We start from the raw sequence: 16,609 nt of genomic DNA, 5'->3' as shown, positions 1-16,609 counted from the left end.
TTGACAGTAGTTCACCCTATGCCCAGAAAAAGTACCCTTCTCATGATTCAGGAAATTAAACAGCCGTCTACTGCAAAGACGCCTGTGTGTCTTTGGACGTGCGTTATTCAGACAGACTAATCCAAGATATTTATTTTTCTTGTGTTTATTATCTAATTGCATTTCCCATTAAGTGTGAACTAGCTTTTATTTTTTTAAACTGTTGCTCTTGGTTCCAGTTCAGGCAATACAAGGCAGACAACTTGTCAGCACCATTACAGCAGACATACAGTAAAATTTGCCTTCCTTCCATACATGGGCATTTAGCACTGTGTTGCCCGTTCAGGAGCAAACAATCAAAAAAAAATATCATCTCACTGTGGCATGTGCATCTTCTCTGCATTGCAGGGCTAGTCATGCAGTTCTCTTCCCACATTTAAAGGAGTTTCCAATTTACAGATGACATCTTGTCCTGCCAGCAATGAATGTGCATATCAAGCTTAATGTTTTGGAAAAGATCTTTGACAGGTTTCTGAATTCCAAGTGCTTTGAAGCTTTTATTTTTTGTCCCCTCCTTAAATATCCTCTCTGTTGCAGGTTCACTGCCCCTAGTCATTCACAAGTTATGTATGAGAAACTTCTGGGAGAGAAGGGCCTGGTGCAGAATCAGCTCTCTCAGGAGCCTTGGTCACCCATGGTACATGCTCAATTCATGTAGACTAATGGTGTGTGTGTGTGTGTGTGTGTGTGTGAAAGCAATTCCCTTATTCTCCTGCACATATTATCCACAGGCTGAGCTGCAAGGTAGAATAGCTTCTCCAGCTTCCATAAGAGTGGGAAATGGGAGGGGTTCTGATGCTGCCTTTACTGTTTCGGGAAAGTAAAAATGAGCTGGGAAGAGGTCTATTTGCACACCTTACACTAGCAGGGAATCAGAAGACATAGTTAACTTTTTCAATTCCCTGCTGCTTCTTACTCAAGATCATGAGAGCCACAATCTAGCCCTTAGCCAGCAGCAGAACATTGAGGCTCGTTGTAGCCCTCAATGAAGGACTGATGTTGAGGTCAAATGGTTTTCCTTGGAGTTTCCTGGGCACTTTGGATTTAAAGCCATTCATTTTGCTACATCCTTGGACAGGGATATGAGGGATGGCAGGAGGCAAGGAAAGTGAGTTTCTCCTCTCCCACAAAGTCATTGGAATGAACAATTCCATAGCAGCCCCTGTGCACAGAAGCTGTTTTTGATTAAATTTGGTGGGTGGCTCTAGAGCGGGCCATTTAAGGAAGTCAGGAAGACCCTGTACTCCATCTTTGTCGTTTGGTTGCATAAGAACAACCTAGTTGCTACTTAAGATCAAGAGCCTATTCTCTTTCCACTTGTTATTATGGAAGAATTCCCATCGACTTCAGCTCGCCAAATCTTGCTGGCTTTCTATGGGTCTTTATGAAATCAGCTGGACTTAATTGCATGAATTGGACATAGACCAATGAATGCAGGAACAGAACTTGCAAATGTAGTGTATAACAAAATGCAGTTTTAATCATCCACTAAGTGGCTATATTCAGAGCGTCTGCACACAGTTCCTCGAGGGCCTTGGTTATAAGTTGTGTTGAATTTTATTGTTCAGGGACAGCATTATTATAAAAGCTAGAGAACAGCTTGGGTCTTAATTTACATGGGAAATACGAGTCAAAGACGGTGATTGCTAGCTGACCTTCCCTAAGAAAACCTCACTGATACTGTCATAATTTTACAGCCAGCAGAGAAGTCAATCCTAGTCGATCCAGCTACCTCTGAAACTACGCGCCCTCCCCATGTCACAAGTGATGCTGTCATTCTGAAGTTTCTGCTAGAGATCATTTCAGGCCGTGGGATTGTAACATTTGTGATTATGCAATGGCCCAGTGACATCACAGTAGTGAAGGCCTTTTGAAGTGTGCTATTCAGTCAGAGGAACCAATGTCAATATGAGAGCGGTGCTAATGACATGGTTGTCCCAGCGGGACAGCAAAGCTGGAGGGAGGGAGAAGAGACGACACAAATCAGTTAGGTATCTCAGACCCAGAATGGCCTTTGCATAGGTTTAAAGGGTCAAGACTTTACCCTTATCATTAGCTCTATTCAAGGCACCCCCTAGAAAAAGACTTGAGGCACCCCTGGATAGATTTGAGGTGTGTCTTGGAAAATGTCATCTCTTAGTTTTCACTCTTTTTTGACTACAGAAACATAACGGTGCAGTTGTTATGCTGCAAAGAGCTCAGAAAGATCACAACTATGGATTTCTATTTGAAATCTCTTTATCTTGTGATTCTAGTTTGTAAACCCAACAGTGCTAACATTGTGTGGCATCCCACAGCACCCTTGAAAGGATGTGAAGACACCCCAGGGTGATGTGACATCCCAGTTGAGAAGCACTCTAGCCGCTGGCTTATCCTAGTCCCAGTCTCTGCATTCGGAAGACAGCAGTGTTGTGAGCTCTGGAGTGCTTCTTGCAACATGGGGAGTGGAAAGCTGGGTTATGATGCTAACTCTTCCCTAACCCCCTAAGTTTGGACTCTCCAGAAAAAGGAACTGAAGAGAAACAATATCTGTGTGTGACAGCTCTTGCCCTTGGGCTCACTGGTGGTGCAGCTCAACACCGCTCCACCTGACGGAGCAGTATGGCAGTGACTCAGGGGCAGAAAGGTTTTGAGAGCAGGGATTTTGGGTTGGGGCAGGTGAGGTTTTGGTCTGTGGTAGCAGGGCTTGCCTCACACACTAAGAAAAAAGTCTTCAGGATCTGCTTCCAAGCCATGTACGTGCAGTTTCTAGATACTAGTACAAGCACATGCAGCCTGACAGTCTACTGTACAGATGGTCAAGCTATGAGTCCCTTGGAGTCTCTGGGCACTTCTGCGTGTGCTCCAACACATTCTGATTAGAACGCATTGGAGTAGACTTAATTAATTGATGAATCGAGTCTGCTCGAGTCCACTCCAGTGTGCTTCAGTGTCTCATGTATTCAGTGCCCCTACATTTCAAAATGGCAGCAGGGGTGCTTTAACTAAAGCTCGTTAAACACCTCCCCTCCACCTGCACCCTGGAGCATGTATATAGGTGTCCTTTCTGTCCTCCTGGGGCATCAGGCTACCAAGGGCCCTTGAGAGAGACTCAAAAGAAAGACAAAACATCATTCATAATCCTAAAAATGCATCTCATCTCACTTCAAAGTGGCAGGCTTCCTTTTCCAGCCTCCAGTAACATGAAGGCATATTGAACGGAGGCCACAAGAACACCTGTCCCTGGCACATATTCCCTTTTTTGGAGACTGAATTCAGGAATGGTCCATATGAAGGCATGTTAGGAGGATATTCAGCTATTTGGATTCACTTCTGACAAAAGGGAAAAGTGAAAGAGAACTGGCCCTTCCTGGATAAAAAGATGAGAGTCTCCCCTAGACTCGGAGGACTAGAAATCCCCCAGGAGCTTCAACAACACCCAGGGGAGCTTTCTAGTGATGCAGACTCTAGCCTAGAATTGTTTCATTTATTGATTTAATAATTAGCTTTGTCAATTAAATGACATGGGAGTAGCGGTCTTGTATTTACATATTTTCCTGTTTTAGCTCATTATAGCGCAACTCTTTTTAAAGGTTTCTGTGGATTTTTCTATCTACACTTACTGCAGAGTATATTATATATGATATAAAACTTTTGTTTTATAAGCTTTCCTTCCTTTGTGTCTGCTATTTATGTTCCCGACCCAAAGCCCATATAAGTCAATTTTATTTGGCTGGCTTCTTGGTTTTGTTTCCTTCGCCCCCATCATGATTTCAGGAAGTTTTGACTCAGGCCCGTATCTATGAAGGCCAGAAAAGGAGGGAACAAGCCTAATCACACCGTGTACTGAGTTCACTTTATAAGTCATGGAGAGAGACAACCCTGAACCACAGACCCCTTAGCTACAGGCTGCCTCTGCACAGGGCACCAAGCAAAGAAATGGAACAACACTATACACATGAAGTCACTGTGTCCAAATGTGCACTCCTCCCAATGACTGCAGTTCCCAGGTGTATGAAATGTTCCTCCTCCCACTTCCAGAGTGGGGGGGGGGGGTGCGAAATATCACAGTTTTCAAAATATGTAACTGGAGCCTCAGAGAAAAATGAAAGGAACTTTGGAAGCATGCACAACATGCAGATAATTATGAAATGAATAAGGGAAATATTCCTCCTATAAGCCAACTCTGCCTTGCAGGGGGAAAAAAACCAAAACATGTTTAACTTGATTTTAACTCTGCTGAGGAGCAAGATCTAAATTGAACTCTCCCCCTATAGTAATGCAGCTGGAGGTGAAATAGTTCATAAATAATAACTTTCAGAAGATATGAAGCTTTCCTCCAGCTTTCCCCCCATGGATATAAGCAACACATTTTATCAGGCAAATATTCCATTGCTGGATAGCTATCCCACTGGGAGAAGGAAGGGGAAGAGAGCTTCTTTTTTTTTTTTAATTTATAAAGATTTTTTTAATTCACAAAGTATCAGGTAGGTCAGTCTCATTCGTGTAAATTTTAGCTGCTGTAGCCCCTGCTGGAGCTAAACAGACACAGAAACCACTCTTTTTCAAGATTTAGTGGTAGGATTTGAGCACCTACACATTTGGAATAAGTCACTTAACTGCTTTCATTGGAAGGATGCCTTTGTTTCCTTTTCATCCCTGAGAGATTAAATAATTGCATTGTATGTGGAGCAGAGGCACTTACACTCACATCCTGTATACAGGTAAGTGATCTGCTGTCAAGCTGCAGGAGAAACTAAATCTAGTCTCAGTTTTGCTTAGTGACTCACAATTTTAGATACACTTATGCACACACTTGAGAGGGCATCTGGCCAGCACTGTTAAGAAATGGTGAGACCCAGGGGAGAGAAATAAGCTACCTTGTGTTTCTGCTGCTGCCAGCTCTTGAATGAGCATTTTGGCAGTGGCTAACAAGAGAGAGGGGAAAGCCACAGAAGATTAAGGGAAATGGGATTTAAAAGAGTGACATAGTAACATAGGTGGTCGGTGTATTAAATTAACAGACAGGACAACAAGGCAGGTAGCTTCTCTGACTCCAGTTTCAGCACATTTTAGTTGCAAGGTAGATGAAAGAAATATCTTGTAGGACAGGATAGCTGTCAGGCTATGTACACTGGAAAATTTCCATGTCTTCACCCAAGAGTGTAAACAAATACTTCTATTGGCATTAGCATAAATGATCAAGGTGACATTACCTTCTTCTTAAACACAGATTGTTACTGTAGTTACCAATTCAGTGTACTTACCAAGATGCAGGCACAGAACAGGGAGGAGGGTGGAAAGCAAGTGAGTAAGTGCTAGGGAGGGGAAAGAAAACAGAACATGTGAATAAAATTACAGCTCACCTTTTGAATTCCTGGACTCAGATCCATTCCAAGCTTTGCCCTGGTCTTCTCCCCTTCTGTATTTCAAGATGTCTCTTTTAGTCAGGAAAGTTGACTGTAGGAGAATGCTACAGTGTATACTCCTGGCAGCAGCCTGTTAAATGAATTTTGTTTGCAAATTGCATAGGAGGTGGCTCTCAATACTCCAATTCACAACTTGAGTGCTTGTCCACAGCCTGCCTGAACCATGCCCCTTTAACTGGAGTCTACAACTCCCTCTAAAATCCTGCCAGCCAATCCGAGGTGGGACTCCAACTTTTCCACCCAATGAGGGAGTGTGACTGTATCCTCAGGTTCTTTCTTTTGCTTTAACCCTAAAGGGAGTGGGAGGGAGAAGGAAGGAAGAGGAGGAAGCATCCAGTCCCAGCTGTGGAGTTTTTGCTGCACATCTGTCCCACACACACCACAAGCAGAGATACTGAAATTCCAGTGCTGAATCATATCTCTCCTTTCAGCCTTTTCCTTTAAAGGAAGAAGGAGGAAGCAATGTACTTGGAAAGCCAACTCATTCAGAGCAAAAGAGAGTGTGTGGATGTTTAAAAAGGAGAATCAGAGATATTTTTAGTCCCTTATATCCCAAAATAAATGTTGATGTAGTCTTTCCAGTAATCAATCCCCCTCCCCTCAACTCATCTCCTTGTGAAGGAGGGAACTTTACAAAGCCAAGGTGTTGTGGAACCGAATACTATTTTTCAAAGGCATGCTAACATTTAATTGTATTTGAGTCTAGAGGAGGGAAGTGTGTGGATGGCAGAGGGTTGGAAGGGTTACAGGCTCCAAGAGTGTTTTGGGGTGATTTGTTCTATCCTGGGACGAGGACAGGTCACTAAACTATTTGGTGGTGAAAAAACATCCTTCAGATAAAGCCATTTGTGAGCTGCCCATTCATGGTTCTATTTTTTGCACTGGCTTCCCATTCAATGCTGGGCGAGAGGGAGTTGTCTTCCCAAGGTTTTAGCACTGATCAGGTGGTAGTGTACTGGCTCCATATCGCAGCCAATAGAAGTAAAATATTTTAGAAGAAGAAGGGTCCAAAGATGTGATTCTCTTACAGTTTTTATAAATACTGGTGCCCCTCCAATAGAATTACTGTCTTTTAGCTCATGGTTTTGACCTGCAGTTTTAGGATCTTTACTGCTTTTAACACAGTTCATTGCTGCTCTTTCTTTGACAAAGAGATGTAAAGACAAAGCCCCTTTGTCCAGGTGAAAGTCTAAGTGGAATCCATATGTTTGTGTTTTCAACTTCCTTTCCCAAACTCTCTCTGCCTCCTGCACCCCCCCCCCAATGTTTCCTGGGGCTCCCACTTCCTACTCAGTGACTGGATCCAGAAGCCATGAAATGAGTAATTCTACTAGCAGTGGCTCTTAGCTTCTTATGTGAACTATATCAAAATAGCAAAGAGCAGGATCCAGTTACTTCATTATGTTCTGAAATCAAAATAGACTTTTCAGTGGTAAAGAAAAACAGCAGCTTTTCTGAACTGAATGGCTTCCCTCTAGATATTTTCTTTAAAAAAAAAAAAGAGTAAACCTAATCAAACCTCTGTCAATGTAGCTTTTAACTTGCCATTTTGTTTTACTTGTATTTCTTCCACATGTTCTTGTAGCAGGGAAGCAATTTTGCGGTTTGTTTTTCCAGTTTCAGAACTGAGCCTGTGTTCATTTTGAACTGCTTTGTGCTTCTGAGTGTTATTTAAAATCGAGGCCACGTCCCTTTCCTCACCTGTTTCTCCACATGATCCCAAGCAGGATTTATTAGCATGTTATTGCCTTTTCTTCTCAGTGTCCAAAGGTGCTTTTGAAACATGAGGTATGTGACGTGGGTAAGCAGAGACACAGAGAAGTGAACGTGCTCACCTAAAGTCTTAGGGACGCCTGGGGTACCAATCTTCTTCTCTAACCATCAGACATATAGTTCACATAAGAAGCTAAGAGCTGCCTGCTAGTAGAATTACCCATTTAGCATGGGGCAGAACCCTATGCTTTTATTGCAGAAAGTCCCAGGAGAAAAACCTTGAAGATTTTACATTTGTACCATGACTAGCATAATGACTCCCTGAACCTGCTTGAGGTCCTAATAAAAATCTGTCTCTCTATATATAAAGGGCTTAGTCCACCTGTCTGTGAGTCTGTCTGTCTGTAATGCTCTTGGGGGAGGGGGGGCATGGCTTCTAGCAGGGCATGGCTCCAGCCAGTGCTTCGTCAAAAATGCCCGTCAAGAATGATGGGTGGAGCAAGTCAGGCAGATGCAGAGCGGGGGGGCTGGGGGTGGGCGGCACGGGCCAGCTGGGCTGCATGTGGAGCAGTGGGGGGAGGGGGGTGGCAAAGGGCCAGATGTTGTGTGTTTGGTGGGGATGGCACGCTGCTGGATGTGGAGCAGCAGCAGCTTGGGGTAGTGGGTGGTGGTGGTAGATGCTATGGGCAAGCTTCCCCTCCTCCCCTGCTCCTGGGAGGTGGCAGCGGTGTGGGTTGGAGATCATTCTTGACAGGCAATTTGCTAGTTAATAATTTTGATACATCACTAAACCATGAACACTGATTGTATGAAGTGAGCAGTGGCTCACGGCAGCTTACGCCTTTCTGATTCAGCTATTCTACATGGCGTACCTCTACCTTGCCTTCTACCTGAACTAAGACTAACACTGTTAACTACCTCTCACTGACAGATGCAGGACCAACATCTTCTGGCTTTCCTCTGAAGCCCTTGAGATGTGTGTAGCCTTGGTTCCCAATTGCATCAGTGGTAATTAAATAATTTAATTCATTCATTCATGCATTCATCAGAAATAACCCAAACAACTGATAAAATGTAGGGTACCACAGTGATGAGGATGGTATAAACACTAGACTTAGTGTAGTCTGGTAGTGTCCATGAAGCCACCAGACATGCTTTTTCTGACACTTTTACCAGATAATTTTAAACATCTTTCATATATATTAGAAAGGGCATGTGAGAAAATCTAGTCAGCTAAAATATCCCACTGATCAAAGTTTAGCCTACAGTTCGTGTAGAAAAAGCCCAATGTAGGAAAGCTGCCTGCTGTATGAGCTCTAACCATGTTTGCATTTATTGTAACTAACCATCATATAATGGAAACTCCTAAGTACCCAATATATTGGCTTTTAAATAAATATACTCAGTGTTCAGGTGCCCTTGTTATCTCATACATTCATCAAATGAGAACATGATTTGAAGAAATGCTTCTTATAAAACCTGATAGAATCTATTTTGCCTAACAACAAAAGGCACATTTCAGATATGCCTTAAAATTCCTGTATTCCTTTGGCTATGCTCTCATAGTTTTATGCTGGCTTTTATGACTTATTTACTATTTCTTCTTTATTTAGGTTTAAACAGCCGTCATGGAGAGCCACATACAAAAAAACTCTAGGTGCCCTGACAATTAAACAGTCTTCCAACCACACACCAGTTACTACTCGGCAGCAGCTTGTGGGGTGCTTACACCATCCTCTAGAGCATCTGGCGTTAGCCACTACCAGAGACAGAATCCCAGACTGGGATCTCGAGTCTAATGCAATAGGGCCATTCATAGGTACATAAACAAACCTAGTCTGCCAGCAACGTTAAACAATCATAAATCGTGTCTGTGTGAGGATGAGATGTACTCATGATGCAAGTGTCGGAGCTGAGCAGTGACAAATGCAGGAGCAGAAGCATTTTCAGTAAATGTCAAAGGAAATTAAAATAAAGTCAGTACTAAAAAACCCTTGAACGCTCAAACTGTGTCATGGGAAGGATTCCAGAGTAAGTTCTCACTGACTGTTTCTGAATAATGAGTCTGTGCTATACTTGGTTGCAAACTATGAAGAGACGAATATCTTTCTCTGACTAAACACAGTTAAATCTCTGTAGTAATAGTCTCTGGAAATTGATGACAAATTGACGATGGATCAAGATGCTCAATTATGAGAAACGGAGCAGCAAGAAATCCTGGGCTTCCTGTTGATTCACCAGCAGTTTTTTCCAGAACAAAAGTGTCCCTGCAGAGGTGTCATCAAGCTATTGCTTCCTGAAGTATACTCAGAGGTCAACTGAACTATGAAGACAGAAGCCTGCATCACAGGCAAAAAAATAGTTGCCGGCTGATAAACTGTCAGTAGAAAGTTGAAATTAGCAATAATGATTTAATCAAACAGAATCCCTTCCTTATTCTGACAAGACACTGAAGCTTTCAGTCAGACTTCCTGTCTCTCTTAAGTTCTGTTTTTTATTGATTTGAATTGAATTAGTTTGAATTTTATTATAATCAGTAAAATTAAGGAGATGGGAAATGCTATATTAGGTTATCTGTGGGGGGCCAGAGAAAGGATTTTTTTCCTTTCTAGTCCATGCTCTTTTACAATTTAAAATGCTTTAAGCAATACAAAGATCCTAGGCCTGACCCTACTCTTTATTAGATGGATAGAACTCAGTTGAACTTAATAGCTTAAATGAAGATTACAACTAACTTCCCCAGGTGAAAAGGAGAAGAGGATTGATGTAAGTGTGGTTACTGCTTTGGCAGGCAAGGTTCTTTGAGTAGATGTGATATCTTTTATTAGACCGACTGAGTAGTTGGGGAAAAGTTTTTAGCAAGCTTTCAGGCACAGTAACCCTTCTTCAGGAGTCTCTGCTGGTCTGATACTCCAAGGAATGAGAGAAGCTGAAAGTGAGGCAGGATGTCAGTGAGAGTGTAAATAGGTAGAAATTAGAAAGACAAAAAGTAAAGCAGGGAAAGAAAAGGGAGACATTACAGAGACAGAATTCAAGGTAGAAAAGTCTGTCTGTGAAAAAGGAAATAGTTGGAGATCAGGAAAACAGGAATGAGAGAAGCTAAAAGGGTGACAAGATGGCAGCGAAAATATAAATAGGTAAAAATTAGAAAAAACAAAAGGTAAAGCAGGGAAGGGAGGGGGTAGAAAGCAGGGGGAAAAAGCCAAAGGGAGACATACAGAGGCAATAATACAAGGTAAAAAAGAGGCATCAATAAGAGAGGAAATATATGGAAATCATGAAGACAAAAGGCAGAAAAGTGGGGGAAAGGAGGGGACAATAGGTGGGGGAAAAGAAGAATATAAGATGTCAGGTCAGGCAGGTACCTGGTGAATCAGATGTCAGGTAGGTTGTACTGTGTCATAAAGTCAATGTCTATATTGAGTCCATGATTTTTTGTATACAGTAGATTTATGAAGTGGAGTTCGTAGCCTCATCTGCGAAAGGTGTTTTGTAAATTCCCTTTGAGGATTAGAACAGAGAGATCGGAGAGGGAGCGATAGTCCTGTGAGAAGTGCGTACCCACCGGTAATTGGGTATTTCTGTCTTTGATAGATTTCCAGTGTGCATTCATTCTGCCGTGCAGTTGTGGTTTGGTTTCTCCTATGTGTTTTCCATCAGGGCATTTGGTGCATTGGATGAGATGCATTACATTTCTGGAGGTGCAGGTGTAAGATCCACGAAGGGTGATGGTTCTGTTGTGGGATGTAGTTATTGTGCATGTGGTGGAGATGTATTGGCAGGTTTTGCATTTCTTGTCCTGGCACGTTCTGGATACATTGGGTGTAGTTTGGGTCATAGGGAGTTTGCTTCTGATGATGAGGTTGGTGAGGTTTTGTGGAGATTTTCCTTTTATACTGTTGCAAATCTTCACATGGTATCCGGGTGGCTCTTTCAAAAGTGGGATCTATCTCTCTGGAGGAGTGTCCTTGTTGGGTGAAGGTCCTTTTGAGATTTGTGAGATGGCAATCACAAGTATTATTCTCCTCTTTCCCCTCCCCTGCTTTCTTCTCCCTCCCTTCCCTGCTTTACCTTTTCTTTTTCTCTCCCTAATTTCTACCTATTTATATTTTCACTGACATCTTGTTACACTTCCAGCTTATCTCATTCCTGTTTTCCTGATCTCCAACTATTTCCTTTTTCACAGACAGTCTCTTTTCTACCTTGTATTCTATCACTGTAATATCTCCCTTTTCTTTCCCTGCTTACTTACCCCTCCCTTCTCTGCTTTACCCTTTGCCTTTCTAATTTCTACCTATTTACATTCTCACTGATATCCTGTCTCATTTTTAGCTTCTCTCATTCCTTGGAGTCTCAGACCAGACTCCCTATGTATGACGAAGAGTGATTGCACCTAAAAGCTTGCTAAGAACTTTATTTTCCAGCTACTCAGTTGGTCTAATAAAAGATATCACAGCTACTCAAAGAACCTTGCCTACCTATGTCCTTAGACCAACATGGCTACAACCAAAACCCCTGGTTACTGCTTTAGTGTTCTCACCTCTGACCCTGAAGAATTAAAGCTATCACTTCATTGCAGTCTTGCTCAACCCTAAAAGATCCCAGTTACGTCAGCTTATTTATAATCAGGAAAACACTACAGTGTTGTCCTCCCTTTGTGTTTACCTCAAGATCTAAAGTAAAGATACAGATAGAAAAGAAAGAAAAGAAGACAAGACTTGAGACAGGGAAGGAAGTAAAGGGAAGTCATGTCTCTTGATTAGGATGCAGACGTCTGTTGTCCAGTAGATTGGCATTTCACCTGGCTTATCCTGCCTACTGTACATGAAACAATTATTTAGCTCTGAACACAGGTTTTCACATTTCTTGGCCATGAGCGATAGATTTGGGATCCAAGTTGGACTAAGGGTCTGGGTCATAGAAACACTGACAAGAAACAGATGCTCTTTAACTTGGTCCCACCTTGCACAACATGGACGGATTCCAAGTGTTAACACTCACAGCACAGAGGTAAATATGCACTAGCACTAGCTGCTTCTGTTAAACAATGGTTTTAGATGGCAATCACAACAGAGTCATCACCCTTATCTATCTTATGTTTCTGGTAATGATCCTATTAGTTTAATGCATGGGTCAAGCTTAACAATCATTATCTTTGCCAGCTTTGCCTAGAATAATGCCTAGGATTTTTCGCTAAGGTTCCTAGTAGGCCATTCTACTGACTTTCCTCTTGTTCACTCCATCAGAATCCCACCCCTAAATCACTATCCTTGCTGGCGGTTGTAACAGCTACAAGAGTCCAGGGTTATAATCTGACAGTATGTAAGGGCAGTCGCTAGTCTGGATTTTCTGGCTATTACAAACAATGTAGGAGGGTGCTTTAAAGAGCAGGGAGAACTTGGTGATAAAGAAGCTGGTCCATAACAGTTTGGAGCTCTGCTGCACTCCCTCTACCTTTACAACTGAAAGGACTAAGCCCGAGCTCATGAGAAAGGCCTGCTGGGATGTAAAGAAGTCCCGGAGTGCAGGGCAATGGGCTAGAAGGAAGTGGCCAATTGCCAACTTGATGGTGGAGGGAAGGGGCATAAAGGCTCTCCTTACTTAACTTTCAGGCAGGGAGGATCCTCAGTTAAGGGAAAAGACCAGACGTGTATGAAGAACTCTTTTACTGTGATGAGAAGGGAGTAAGATCCTGGGTTTCCACACACTACGTGCTTACTGGTGTCAGCTGGCAAGGTAAGAAACACTTTGGTCTTTGCTGAGCAGTTGATGGGCTGCTGTCCTTCCAAGTGTGTGTTTGTGCTTATCTAGGTCTTTTATGTCTGTCTATGCGGTGTTTCCTTTTCATTCTTTGTCACACAAAAATGAGAATTTGGCCAGAGACAACAGAAGCACAATGGCTGTATTTATAAGGGTAGGTTGGAACTCAAGGTCTATTATAACACATAGGTGCAGATCGTTACATTTTCAGTGGTATCCAGTTCTGTTCATAACTTGTATAATCCTTTGTTCCATGAAAAAAACACATTTATGAGCTGCAAATCATAGAGATGACACTGTGGTTAAGGGGATTATTGCTTATGTTTTCAGTAAAAGAACTGTGCCTTACTACAGTCTTGGACAGTTTTCAACTTTTTTTCCTGCTTTGTATGAACATAAAGGGCTTACCGGAGTAGAAAATACCTCTGCACAGATGCTTTTGTTTAGGTTTTTTTTCCCCTTTCCTCCCTGAACACGGTAGTGACAATATAGATTTTGGTTGAATTACTTTTTAAGAAATGTCTCGTCTTGCTGCCTCTGAATCGGAGCAAAGCAACCAGATGAAAATGAGGTTGAAAGCTGGGTGGAAGCAACGGATGTGAAAGAAGAAAACACAGTTAAAACCAGGCAGCTCTTCTTATATTGCTTGCCAATGAGATGAAGCAAACCATGGTACTTGTCAATTTTACCTGTGCCTACTTGTGAATGGAAATGTTACTGCAGTGCAAAGGAGGGAGGGAGGGAGGAGAGGCTGGAGACACAGCAATTGCCATTCAGAGACAGAGAGAGTGTATCCTGCTTTTTTTTAATTGCCCACAGTCTAGTGAGCCATACAATTTATGGGCAAAAAATAAATCCCATAATTTGGATAAAAAGACAAAAGCAGTAATACATGGGGTTACGGACATAGCCATTGTGTTGCAGGGTTTCCTAATTTGGCTGTTTTTATATGTGGGGATCTTTCTTCCCAAGCCTCATGCAAGTCAATTGCATCATCAGAAGACTATTCCTACAAATAAGGATTTCAGAATATTGCATATTTCTTGGCCTGAGGATCCTCTGAAAGTGCTGTTTGTGCTAAAAATATTCATAGAGCTGGCAAGTTATACACTTTCTCTTTGGATGGAGATCCAGCTGTGCTGCTCATGATACCTCCAGGCTGCAGGGCAGTCACCTGGGCCACAAGGATTAGCTGATTCCTGCACAAAGCATCTTACTTTTGGGTAAGAGAAACTGCTGAGAACACACTGTGCTGGTCTTGTCTTCTCTCTACTGGCTACCTATTCAGTTCTGTATCTGCTTCCAGGGTTGAGAGAAGCCCCCAGCAGGCAAGAATTAGGTAATATACCTTCTCTCTCTCTCTGCTACTGTACCAGATACTAGTTGTTCCTCCTCCTGCTGTGCAACCTTAATAAGTGGGACTGGATGTTCATTATTAAGGATGTTCCTCTGTAAAACTCCCTATCCCGTAAGAACAAAATGAGTCCAAGTGCCACCTTATGAGTGCAGTGAAAGAGTCTTCTTCTATGGTCTTTCAACAGAGAGTGGACCTGGTAAAATAGCCTACCTTGCTTGGAAAGCAGCATGATATGAGAAAGTAATGAAGCATCCTAGTTGGCTTTTCTTAGACTGAAACTTCACTAGCATTCATTACATATGGGGCAGGGTGAGATGAGCCTGTTAGAACTGCAAAGATATAGATATTTGACCTAAAGATTTCTCTCCTGAAGAGTGTATGTTTAACTGAAATGAAGGACTCGCCAAAAAAACCCACAAGAAACTTCATTTACTATAGCCTAGGGGCTGTCAGTAAAACAGGAATGAATTAAGCCACTTCTTAAAAACGGCATAGTGTGAAATGAATTTCTCACCATCACTCAATTCTAAGTTTAATGTACACGTGATTTTTTTTTTTTCCTCCCAGTGATTTTTCTTGTCACTTAGAGATGATAACTTAAGATGCCTCATTTATTGATTACATATGTAATCGTACATATCTCTAGCATTCTTCCCTTCTGGATGATAAAGTGGTTCTATTTAAACTGTTGTTACAATGCCCCAGTGATTCCTTTTAAAAGGTTGTCCTATCACCCCACTTATTCATGTGGAAGGGCCCATTGTTACTTGACAGTGGGTGTCATATTTCTTTCTTTTTTTTTCTTTTATTAATGATACACTGCATAAGTGCTAGCATTTATTTAAACTGCCAGTTACTGCAGCAGTAAATATTAATCACTTTCTAAAAGAAGAAATGTGCCATTGTTTGCGCTATAAGAAAATGTGTGTTACCATAGGCTGTCTTGCTTCTGCGGGGACAAGAGAAAAATGGTATTTACCATTTGGTTTTGTGGTATTTCAGGAGGGGGAAAAAAAACACTGTAAGGCTGCACTAAATCTCCCTAGCTTAACTGTTTGCTCACAAGCTCAAGAAAGCAACTGTGGATTCAGAAGAAAGTATTTGCATCCTTCGATTTAGCAACAGTTTATGAAATATTTTGGCAAGTTTAAACCATGCACCACTTTAAAAAATGGAAAGCATCTCAAGGCTACAGGAAAGGATTTTCTCCAATGTCAGATAAAATCACAGATGTAACAGCTTCCCTTGTTTGTTGACATGGAAATGGGAGCAGCCGTCCAATTTAGAAGGGTGGGTATTTATGTCGGAGATGCTATGTGCCAAGTATGCGTTTGAATCAAAATGACAAACCTTGGCAAAGTAATGTTTATAATAAGAATATCATGAAGCCAATCTGAAGAAATGTGATGTTAATACCAACACTGGGGAGAATGAAGCACAGAATCGTCTCCAGTGGAACTATGATGTATGACAAGGCATGCACCTTTTCAGCCAAACTTGCCTCATTGTGGAGGCAGATAGACAAGAGAGACAGAGGAAAGAGGTGTGACCCACTATCATCAGGATCTGCTCCTTTCCTCTGGAACTACTTGCCACGTCCACAGTTGAACGTGTGGATCTCAGATCAGCCTCCTCAGTCCTGTATTCTGTGGAGTCACCGATTACTTCCCTCTTTACGGGAAGACTATCATCCTCATATTGAGGGACTGCATTGAAATGGCACTACTATAATCATCTTTACATTGATTTCGGCTCTCGTGCAGCTAATGATTGTGTTCATTTCAGAGGTGCAGGCTCCGAAAAGCTTGGTTAATGAGTAGTGTCCTAGAGAGCTCTGCATATCTGATCATACTTTTTGTTCCACTTCATAGCCCCTTTGAACCCTCATTAACACTTCTCCTTTCAGTGTCCTTCCTGTAGGTGGGGAGGCAAAATTACCCTAAATCTCTTGTGCAACTGAAAAGTAAGGGACTGTGATGATGTATCAGCAAAATAGTTGTTAGTGGTTCAAAAGGAACAAGTAAAGAGTAGGCACTTTACACAGAAAGTAATTAATTATATATCCTTTTTGCTCATTTTCTGACCGTAGCCACAGGCAAAACAGTTGCAAAGCCATAGTGTTTTAGCATTTCATATTTATTTCCCAATAATGTCTTTCCAATTAATTTTATGAATCAAATGTACAATGAAATGTTATTAATCAATAATACTTAGCAGTTTATTGCCAGTGCAGCTTACAAACTGTGATAATATTCAACCTTACAACACCCTTCTGAGATATCTAATTATCATTTTCTCCATCTTGCTTATGGAGAATTCAAGGAACAGAGAG

The 16,609-nt window shown here is 41.9% G+C and overlaps 1 protein-coding gene across 2 annotated transcripts in view; it reads right to left on the bottom strand.

Annotated features, from left to right (window-relative positions):
- The window catches only part of LMCD1 (LIM and cysteine rich domains 1), a 65,490-nt gene extending 59,869 nt beyond the window's left edge, over positions 1-5,621 (bottom strand). For both annotated transcript variants that reach the window (XM_019499707.2, XM_006272651.4), the window contains exon 1: positions 5,385-5,621. In XM_019499707.2, the coding sequence (XP_019355252.1) occupies positions 5,385-5,411 (27 nt within the window). In that variant the 5' untranslated portion in view covers positions 5,412-5,621. The remainder of the gene's footprint in view (positions 1-5,384) is intronic.
- Between the last annotated feature and the right edge of the window lie 10,988 nt (positions 5,622-16,609).

The sequence above is a fragment of the Alligator mississippiensis genome, chromosome 12 (assembly GCF_030867095.1).
Source record: "Alligator mississippiensis isolate rAllMis1 chromosome 12, rAllMis1, whole genome shotgun sequence".
Lineage (NCBI taxonomy): Eukaryota > Metazoa > Chordata > Crocodylia > Alligatoridae > Alligator > Alligator mississippiensis.
Note: the sequence above shows the minus strand (reverse complement) of the source record. Positions and strands in the feature narration are given on the sequence as shown.